The sequence below is a fragment of the Triticum aestivum genome, chromosome 5A (assembly GCF_018294505.1).
Source record: "Triticum aestivum cultivar Chinese Spring chromosome 5A, IWGSC CS RefSeq v2.1, whole genome shotgun sequence".
In the NCBI taxonomy this organism is placed as follows: domain Eukaryota; kingdom Viridiplantae; phylum Streptophyta; class Magnoliopsida; order Poales; family Poaceae; genus Triticum; species Triticum aestivum.
Window position 1 is genome coordinate 654,958,677 of NC_057806.1, and position 10,732 is coordinate 654,969,408.

Genomic DNA, 10,732 nt, shown 5'->3' on the forward strand with positions numbered 1-10,732 from the left:
CCCCTTGCCTCCCTCTTCTCCCCGCTCCCCTTCCTCTCCTTCCTCCTCGCCCTCCGCAAGGCCGCCACCGACACCCATAACCCTAGCGCCGCCTCCGACTCCGGCAACGCCGCCAACCCCCGCAAGCGCAAGAACCAGCGCCAGCAAGCGGCCACGCGGCCCCCGTCTTTCCTTCCGCAGGCTCTCTCCCTGCTCGCCGATGCCGCGGGGAGGCTGCCGCTCGGGGAGTACCCGGATGCGCTGAGGTCGCTCATCGACACCGCCGCCGAGCTCGCGGCCTTCAATGTCCTTGCCGCCGTCCTTGGATCTCGCTACCAGGCCGAGGCAGTGCAGGATGTGATACGCGCGCTGGTACCGCTGGTGCTCTCGGGTGGCAAATCGGCTGTGCGGTCGTCCGCGGTCGAGTTCTTGGTCAGAAAGATTGTGCCTTTGGGTGCTGATGAGGAAGGGGAGGAGGAGGGGATAAGGAAGGAAGGGGAGGAGGAGGGGATAAGGAAGGAAGGGGAGGAGGAGGGGATAAGGAAGGAAGGGGAGGAGTTGGGGATAAGGAAGGTGGTGGGGTACCTGCCGAGGCTTTTGGCGGTGAAGGCACCGGAGAAGTCGGAGGCGAGGGGGCTGGCTGTTGAGGCCATAGTTGAGGTGGTGCAGGCAATGGAGCCACTTCAAAGGGAGGGCTTCGCTGCATATCTGGTGGCCATGTCCAGGGGCAAAGCAAAGGGACGGCTGTTTGCTGTGGATATGGTCCTGGCGATGCTGCCGGTGCTGTTGCCGTCGGAAATCGATGAATCTGGTCTCCAGGAGGGCTCTTGGGGGCTCAAGTGTGTCCAGGTGTTGGTGGAGAGGTGTTCGGATAGCGCTGGAGCGGTCCGGGCTCGGGCCTTGACAAATGCAGCCCATGCGCTTGATGTTTTGTCTGAAAGAGGTGTGGAGGTCGATCGACTGCAGGAGGTGATGAAGATTGGGAACATGGGTCTTGGAGAGTTGTTGAGGAGAAGGTGCATTGATGATAAGGCTGCCGTCAGGAAAGCTGCACTTGTGCTCATCACCAAGGCAATTGGTTTGATTGGCAGACCTGTCGATGAGTCGCTACTTACTGCAATGGGGGCTGCGTGCTCTGATCCGCTAGTCACCATTCGCAAGGCGGCTCTTGCAGCCATCTCAGAGGTGTTCCGGAAATTCCCAGATGAGAGTGTGACAAAGGAGTGGCTTCAGGCTGTGCCATCGCTGATGATTGATAGTGAGACCAGTATCCAGGAGGAATGTGAGAACTTGTTTCTTGAACTGGTTCTGAACAGGGTCTGCCAAGCTGCCAATTTGAAACTGGATGATGATTCAGTCAACTTGGAGGAGCTGTTCCCGGACGGGACACTGGATTTGCTGAAAAGCATATGTGATGGAGAGGTTGTTCCCTGCATAAAAAGGATATGCGCAAGCCTTGGGAAGAAGAAAAAGCTGAGACCAATGCTTGCTAGTTCACTCCAGAATATAATTACAATATCTGAAACCTTGTGGTTGAGAAGTTCTAAGCCAATTGAGAATTGGACTGCACCAGCTGGGGCTTGGTGGCTTCTTTCCGAGGTCTCCTCATTTGCGCCTAAATCAGTTAACTGGAAGTTCCTCTCTCACCACTGGAAACTCCTTGATAATGTTGGCCAAGAAGGCAAAGGTAAAGCTTCTTCTGAAGGGGAACCAAACTCTGCACTCTGGGCTGTGGATCGTGTTTCACTCCTGCAAACTATTTCAAATGTCTCCATGGAGCTACCTGTGGAGCCTGCAGCAGAACTGGCACACAGCTTACTCACGCGGATTGAAAATTTTGATATGAACCTGAGTGAGGTAATCATTTATTGAATCCAAAGCAATATCTACTCTGGTGCCAATAAGTTTTTCATGTTACAGTGGAGTCTTGCACTCTGTTATGTCATGGACTGCTGGACTAGTCTGGCAACTGTGTTCTGAATACACCAAAACCCCAGTTAAATCCTCATAAGTCCAGGCATAAATCTACTAGATCCCGTTACATTGTACACTAGCTCTATTCCTTGTGATAGTGGGACTTGGAGTATCTACTGAGAGTTATTGTAAACTATTGTATTTCATAAGGCCTTGAATGTAGGTAAACATGTTATAGTTATTTAATAGGCAGAACTGTAGACCCATAAGTCGTGTCTGGGTATCATACACCTAAATATAATCCAAAGTATGCTATGTTAACTTTCTGAAAGGGATATACTTCCAGCTTAGCTGTAGCAACTACCGCAGTCACAAAATGGCCCTGTAAAAACCCACCAGTTACAGGTTTGGGCTCGAATCATAAGATAATGCAGTGTCTATGCGTTGCTTTGATTATTTGTCATATATCTATTATTTGTCTATCCGAAGTTCTGCAAAATGTTCCCAATGCATTCGTGTTATCTCTTCAATGACAGATTTCTGGGTTGTTGAGTAAATGCATATCAAGAAACGTTTCATTGACTGTAGCTATATTAGGTATTGTAGCGTACTGTATCAACAATAGCTAGAGGGCTGGCCTGGGGCGTGCACTCATCCTTGCTCTGCTACTGCATATCATTGTTCTGTACCAACATCATTCCTAACAGAAGTAGGATTTATCCATATCTTGATGGCAATGTTTTATTTCATGCACATACAGGTCGATGCCCATGTAAAGTCACTGAAAACTTTATGTAAACGGAAAGCGAAAACGGCAAAGGAAGCTGAAGCACTAATAATGAAGTGGGTTCAGCAACTTATCAATAAAGCAGTTGATAATCTAGAACGCTACATAAAAGGAACATCACAAGATTCCAGGGGTTGTAGCTACAATACTCCTCTGACCGGCAAACTTAAGGGAAGAAAGGAGGCATCCACATCAAAGGAGATGTCAGAAGCTGTTATTGCCGTCTTCACCGTTGGATCAGTGATCCTAGCTTGCCCTGATGCTAGTGTGCAAGGCATCATTCCTTTGCTGCACACAGTCATAACCTCTGGAAACCCCGAGCCAAGACCAACAATGCTTGCAGGTGGAGCCGTTTCTTTCAATGAGGTAGCTCCATCATTATATATACAGTCGTGGGATACAATGGCGAAAATATGCCTTGTAGATGACAAACTAGCAAAACGATATATTCCGCTCTTTGTTCAGGTGCGTCCCCTCCAACTGCACTCCTGACTGTTCTTAACAAATAGACACTCAGTGTTACTTGTATAAATCAGGAGCTTGAGCGGAGTGATTTGGCTACCCTCCGGAATAACATCATGATAGCAATGGCTGACTTTTATGTACGCTATACAGCACTAGTTGACTGGTGAGCTTATATCTCTGAATGGTCACCCTTCAATAACTCAGTTACATTGATTATTTCAAGCAGATATGCATGTTCCGATATATTAGGTGGTGTCGGCTCCTGTACATCAGATGTAATTGATATGCACACTTTGGGATGTTCACACATATTTTTATTCACACAATGAAGCATGATAGAATTACTCCCCTTGCCTTTTTTTCTTGGGCTTGGCCATTTTTCAAGTTACATAGTTCCAGTGCTTGATCCAATATGAGCTTAGGTAACTCCATTTTCTATGTCTATAAAATGAAAAAAAACATATATTAAAAACTGAGAGAGATACTTGACTTCAAATTAGATGGTACGGGAGCATGAGCTGCAGCTATTGCTGGCAATTAAGATCAAAATAATAAGAATGTCTTGTGGCATATACCAACAGCAGTTCTTTTGATTCTGTACATTCTGTTTTTGATGGTAATTACCAAAAGAAAAACTGTAATTGTTTTATGTGAAGACCACCATAGTATCTTATCAGCTACACTGCACATGTATTTTTACATATAGTTAATTGTTAAATTTGCAAATATGAACTTACACTGACCCCTCCTTTGTTTTACAGTTATATGTCAAAAATAACAAAAGTGCTGCGTGATCCCTGCGAAGTAGTACGGAGGCAAACGTTTGTCCTACTCGCGAAGTTGCTGCAGGTGCTTTGTCATTCTTTCAGTGTCACTTCCTTTGTCCCACAACATAAGATCCTTTTTCAAGCTAACATACCTTGAAAACGATCTTATATTGTGGGACGGAGGGAGTACATCTAAATATCCATGTGGTAATTAATTGAAGCTATTCTTTTACCTAGAGGGATTACGTAAAATGGAGAGGAGTGCTTTTCCTTCGGTTTCTGCCATCTTTAGTTGACGAATCGGATAAGATAAGGCATTTGGCTGACTACCTATTTGGAAGCATCTTAAAAGGTTTACTTATTTTACTCTTGGTATTCTGTATCATTTTCTTAAGTCACTGCATGCCTAACATGAACATAAATGTTGCAGCCAAAGCGCCACTTCTTGCATATAACAGTTTCATAGAAGCTATCTACGTCCTAAACAATTGCACAGGACATGGTGGATATAGTGAGTCTCAGTCTCAGTCTCAGAGTTCTCAAGGGTCTCAAAGTTCAGACAGAGGACAAACCCTTTTCGCGATACGGTAAACATATATATGCATGATGTTCACTTTGTAAAAACCATGTCCACCTTTACCTGACATTTATTGTGACTTTCTTATTGCAGGGGAACTGACGAAAGTTCAAGGTCAAAACGAATGCACATATATGTGTCCTTGTTGAAACAAATGGCCCCGGAGCACCTTCTAGCTACATCAGCCAAGTTATGTGCTGAGATCTTAGCAGGTGTTTGTGATGGCTTACTAAGTGTTGACGATGCAGCTGGAAGGGCTGTAGTTCAGGTATGTACCTGTCTGTATATTGCGGCAGATCACATGGCGCTGGACATAAACTATATGATTTCCTAGCGTTTTGTGATGCAAAATATGTTTTTTTCCCTACAGGATGCTCTACAAATACTAGCTTGCAAGGAGATGCGCATCCATCCCAGCATCCTCGCGGACAATTTCGAGATGGACGACGACGGTGGAGATGGCGGGACGGCCAACGCCCTCCAGGCGGCCAAAGGGAGGGCGGTGACCCAGGTGGCAAAGAAGAACCTGATTCAGATCGCGATCCCGATATTCATCGAGCTGAAGCGGCTGCTGGAGAGCAAGAACAGCCCTCTGACGGGGTGCCTGATGGAGTGCCTGCGCACCCTCCTCAAGGACTACAAGAACGAGTTCGATGAGATACTGGTGGCGGACAAGCAGCTGCAGAAGGAGCTCCTCTACGACATGCAGAAGTTCGAGGCCGGCAAGGGCAAGTCGTCCAGGGACGGAGAGGCCGCCGGCCCCAGCAGGAGCTCTCCGGCTGCTCCTGACCCGGGTGACGCGGCTGCAAAGGCCACGGCGCGGTCGGTGCTCAAGGAGATGAACCGGAACGTGCCGACGCCGCCGCTGCACACCATGAGCGTGCCCAAGGTGAAGTCGGTGCTGGGCACTGGGGCGCTGAGTGGCTCGCGCCGACCGGCTATCCTAGAGTCAGTGAGGCGGCTCGAGCCATTTGGATCAGACGATGAGAATTAGCATGCTAACAACTTGCAATCCAAGGTAAAAAATAGAAGGCCTTTTACTTCTATTGTTGCATGCACATGTAGATATGATGTACTCCCTCCGTTTCTAAATATAAGTCTTTTTAGAGATTTCAATACGGACTACATATGGATGTATATAGACATATTTTAGAGTGTAGATTCACTCATTTTGCTCCGCATGTAGTCCGCATTGGAAGCTCTAAAAAGACTTATATTTAGGAACGGAGGGAGTACTTACTAGAACTTGATATGTCCATTCCCAATGAGATCTATGGATTAGTGTGGCTTTTCTTCCCATTTTTACTGGTATTCTTCAAACATGAATAAACAAGTTTTGTGAATAGTAGCTTATGTCTTGAAGTTCAAGCGTACTGAGCCTAGGGCAAAAATACATCTTGATGTATTGCTCTCTATTTTGTGATGATTATTAACATAAGCATGCTTACTCATCCTAAGTCATTTATTCTCATCGGCAATGGGAGATATCTACATACTTCTCAGATATGTTGTGCAGTACTTTCCTCTATTCACCGGTTTATAGCTACGGGTTTTGTGTGCAAAATGTGCTCTTCGAGCTTCTTTTTTTCCGCATGGCCCAACTTTGCATCTCAAGTCCCTACTTAGCTAAATTGGAAGTTATCTCATTTCTGGACCACAACTTACTGTTCTATATATGCACCTTCACTGGGAGCGGTTCTTAGGGCTAGTTCTTTTGGGCAGCTTAAAAAAATAAGCTGCGCCTCTTCCCAGCTTAAAAAATAAGCCGCCCCCTAAATTTGTTGAGACTTCTAAATTAGTTATCTCATAACTAGTTTAGAAGCCCCAATGTATGAGAGGCGGCTTATGGGAAAAGCTAGGGAGGAGGTGGCTTATTTCTTGAACTGCCAAAAGAACTGGCCTTTATATTTCTTTTGTGAACATTATCCTTAAGCCAATAAAAATGAGAGAAGTCCTACAGTAAAATGCCATAAATATGAATTATCCACTCAACATTCAAAAACAACTCTATAACATCTCAGTTATTATTATTATATTATATTTATATAAGTAAGACATGACAAGAAATTTTGATTTAGCTCAGTTTTGTTTTGTGCTACTTTCCTGGGTGATTGCCCATGTCATACAATTGGTTTCCCAAACTGTTTCCAGCAAAGAACAGGCGGCGTTCTTTTGTTTTATGAATGGGACCATGTGAAGCGCATATATCAGTGCATTGATGAGCAAATTCTCTACAGTAATACTCCCTCTGTATAGAAATATAAGACCGTTTAGATCAATGAAGTAGTGATCCAAACGGTCTTATATTTCTTTACAGAGGGAGTACATCTCTACTTGAACTGCTATTTTTATATCCATTCACCTTTTGGACCATACATTTTGTTAGTCACGGCTCATTGATTCTCTTCATTTTCAGGAAATGGAGTTAACATTGTTTACCATTCAAGGTGTGTGCATGCGAAGCCGCTTTACACGTCATGATGTTTACAAGACAGAGCAAGAGCAAATTTGTGTTCATTTCATGGGGCATTATGTACTGAGATGTCATATGCACCTGCAAGAGCTTTGATATTATTAGGGATAGCACTTTCAGAAATATGTAACTGTATCATGATGCTAAGAGGGACAACTTATACTACTAGGCTCATCTTCTCAATGAGTTTCTTTTCTTTTTCTCTTTACTGATTGATTCTGTAGATGTGTAACTGTAATCGAATGGTGTCGAGAAAGCTGAAATGATTGCAAGTGCTGTCTTAACTAGTTGTACAATAATTGCTCAGATGTATCTTAGCAATGCAGCTCCAGGCTTTTGAACTTCTATTTACACGAGAAGAGGAATACAAAGAATTCCAGTTTTAGGCATAAAAACATCATCAGTTTGTTCCTCTGAATGTATTAACATGTACAACGAATACAAGAATGAACAGATGGCCTGACACCAGAGAATAAAATTTGCTGGACCACTATGGTTAAACTCAAATTTTTTGCTGGACCATAGAAATCTTTTCTTTTTCTGTTTTACAGGGCCTATCTTCTACTCCCTCTGTCCCAAAATGCAGAACGTTTTTGCTTTCCACGTACAAAATCCCGAGCGTAACGAAATTTTCTTCGTTTTGACTTTTACCCTCGCCCCGACATTTCTCTCCCAAGTTCCCTCGCCCACTCTTCTCTACAGCTCCCATTCCCTGTCATGGTGGAGACGGCGCCCTACCCCATCGACACCATCAAAACCAGGCTTCAGATGAGCCGCTTCTGCATTTCAAAGTAGTGCCCGTTTTATTTTTTGGTCTGAAGATGTGCAGTCCAGTCTCCGATTTTGCTTGTTTGGAATGGCCGGTCAATTAGTCCCCAGAACCTGCTCTCAAGTACGTAACTGGTTATTTTACACAAAATGCCCAACAATGGCTTGTAGGGATGCTTAGGTTTTGCTTTTTAGGCGCAAACTTCTGGCTGTAAACTGAATTTGTCAACTTTGGTCTGTAAACTCAATTTTAGTGGCGGTGTTCCAAATGAAGTGTAGCAGAAGCACAGTGTGCCTCTGCTTGCTTCTGGCAAAACCAGGGGGTCTATGAATTTTAGTGCCTCTGCTTACTTCTGGCAGAATCCATTTGTTCCAAATAAACTGAATTTTAGTGTAGTAGCAGAGGCACATCGTGCCTCTCAAAATTGCTTCTACTCCATCAAGTTGAAGCCAGAGGGTCTATGATCTGTAAATTTGAACCATCAAGTTTAATCTCATGAATAAATGTACCAAATCAAACAGAGTCTCTACTGTTTTCATTAGAGGTAAACCAGTCACACTCCATGTTTCGTGTATAATGATTGGTGTGCTTCTCATACTCCATGTTTACTGTTTTCATTAGAGTTCATGTTTCCCGTCGGAGGAGATGGAGCTGCCGGACGGCAAGGCCAGCACCTGCTCCTGCCTCCAGCATGTGGTGAGCAGCTTGTCTAGACCTGCTCCTGTGAATATTGCTCTGTTCCTGTTGAGAGCGTATGCTTACAGAGATGAATGTATGTGCCACACCTGATACATGAGTACCGGTGGACCTGGAAGGTGAAATAGATAGAAAGGGGTGAGCGTGTGTGTGCCAGTGGGTCACATGTGGCCAGGCGTGTGTGTGTGTGTGTCTGTGCAAGTATAAGAGTACCTTGTACTCTGTGGAGACTTATGAAATGAGAAAAGTCTAGTTGCTCCTCTCCTCCGTCCCCTGCCTCTGGCCGTGAGGCCTTTGGTATCTCAGAGCCAACAAAATTTCCCTAGAAGTTTTTTCTGTCGCGGTTCTCCTTACTCCCTTGTCAGATCGGTAACATCCACCACCCTCCGGTGAGGTCGCTTGAAATCCTCTGCGGGGTTCGATCTACTCGGGGCTGGAGCCACGGCGCCCTCCAAGCCCTCAGCGCAGGCAAGGCAGGTGATAGCCGCCATGGGAACTCAGACAACCAACCTCACCGCCTTGATGGAGAAGCTCCTGTCCAGATTCGACGAGGAGAGGGACTTGGCGGACAAGCGGGCATAGGCGCAGACGGCGTTCAACACTCAGGTCTCCCACGAGTTGAAGAGCTTGTCGAAGCAGATCGGCCTTACTCAAGAAGAGGTCGATGACGTGCGTAAGGCTGCATCCCCATCGGCGTCGTCAGCCCCATCCACGGGTTCCCAGGTGGACGATCCATCGACGACGGTCCTACACACACCTGCGGCGCGGCCGGGGCCTCCTCCACCACCACCCGATCCGCGCGCCGCACCTCCGCCAAGCGCCTGCCCATACCGCAGACCATCGGGGGGCCAACGCCGCTCACACGACTCACAAACGAAGGGCCGCCCCTTCTATCCAGGCCAGATGACCAGATCGGGCTGCCGGAGCGGGGGTTTCCGTTAGCACCAGCGCCACGGAAGGAGTACTTCGTCAGGCCACTCAAACATCATTTCCCCCGTTTCCATGGTGCTGCACCTCGTGTTTGGCTGGATCGTTGCTTGGCTTACTTCGAGCTCTACCATGTGCCACAACACAACTGGGTGGCAACAGCAGCACTCTACGTTGAAGGCCATGCCGCCCTCTGGCTTCGGGCCTTCCGCCAGACATATCCAGTGATCACTTGGGATTTGTTTCGCCAGGCAGTGGAAGAGGAATTCGGCCCTGAGGAGTTCGAGTCTGCGATGCATGATTTGTTGTAGCTTCGACAGACAGGCACAGTTGCAGAGTACAGACAACAATTTGAGGTGCACATGTATAATCTCATTGCACTCGATGCCACATTGAGCTCCAAATTTTTTGTCACCCAATTTTTGCTCGACCTCAAAGACGAGTTGCGAGCCGCGGTGCGCATCCAAGCACCAACCAGCATTATGCTGGAATTTTGTCTATTTTGGGCCTAGCCTAATAGCAGTTTCAGAAATTCCTAATAAATCCTAGAGGCCCACACAGCCCATTTGTGCAAGGCAAGAGGGGAACAAAAATTTAGTCCCACATTGCTAGTCGAGTGGGAGTTGGATCTCCTTATAAGAAAGGTTCTCCCCACTTGTACGAGCATGAGAACAAGAGGGATATCCACACGCGCTCCTCCGCCGCCACGCCACGCCACGCCACGACGCGTCGTCTCCCTTCGTTGCTTCACCTCCCGTCGTAGCCTCTTCGCGTCCTTCTCCTGTGCCTATATAAGAGAGGTCGCTCCGCTGCTTCATCACGGACGATCCGGTCGCCGACGACTACTTCCCCGACGTCCACGACCTCCTCGACGACATGGCAGGCGAGGACACTGACGCCAAGTCCAGCGCTTCTGTTGCTGCTGTCCCGTACGTGTTCTTCTCTTTCCTGTTAAAGGTTCTGCCACAGTTCCTTGTTCTAGTCCTTGTCCTACACATGTTAGGTTCTACTTCATATATACTACTTGCTATACTGTCCGCTTTAGATATGATAGGCTACGGTTCATATATGCAGAAGCTATTTACTTTCTCTCTGTCAGAACGCATGACTCGTTTTATCTCTTCTATGTTGGTCATGCTTTATCTAGTATTTCTGTTAATAAAATCATTTGGTAAATTGCTCATATTTCCAACAATCCAAAAACCTTATTATAGGCAATTTACCCCAAGTGGTTTTGCTGCTTCCATGAGATCTCCTATGTTTGAGGGTATCCACTATAAGAGGTGGCGCGTGAGAGCAGTCTTATGGTTTCAAACCATGAGTTGCTATGACGCCACTCTCGGCAAACCTGAAGGAGAGCTTGATGCTCAACAAGCAC

General features: G+C 46.4%; 1 protein-coding gene across 1 annotated transcript; it reads left to right on the plus strand.

The window, feature by feature from the left end:
• Positions 1-7,258, plus strand: LOC123105670 (condensin-2 complex subunit D3; the record flags this gene model as incomplete). The annotated part of the gene is given in 9 exon segments (XM_044527778.1): positions 1-1,836; positions 2,654-3,145; positions 3,217-3,308; positions 3,907-3,994; positions 4,150-4,264; positions 4,343-4,499; positions 4,583-4,757; positions 4,860-5,507; positions 6,906-7,258. Coding segments are annotated over 8 exon segments (3,579 nt in total), but the record flags the coding sequence as incomplete, so codon positions are not given.
• Positions 7,259-10,732: the final 3,474 nt, after the last annotated feature.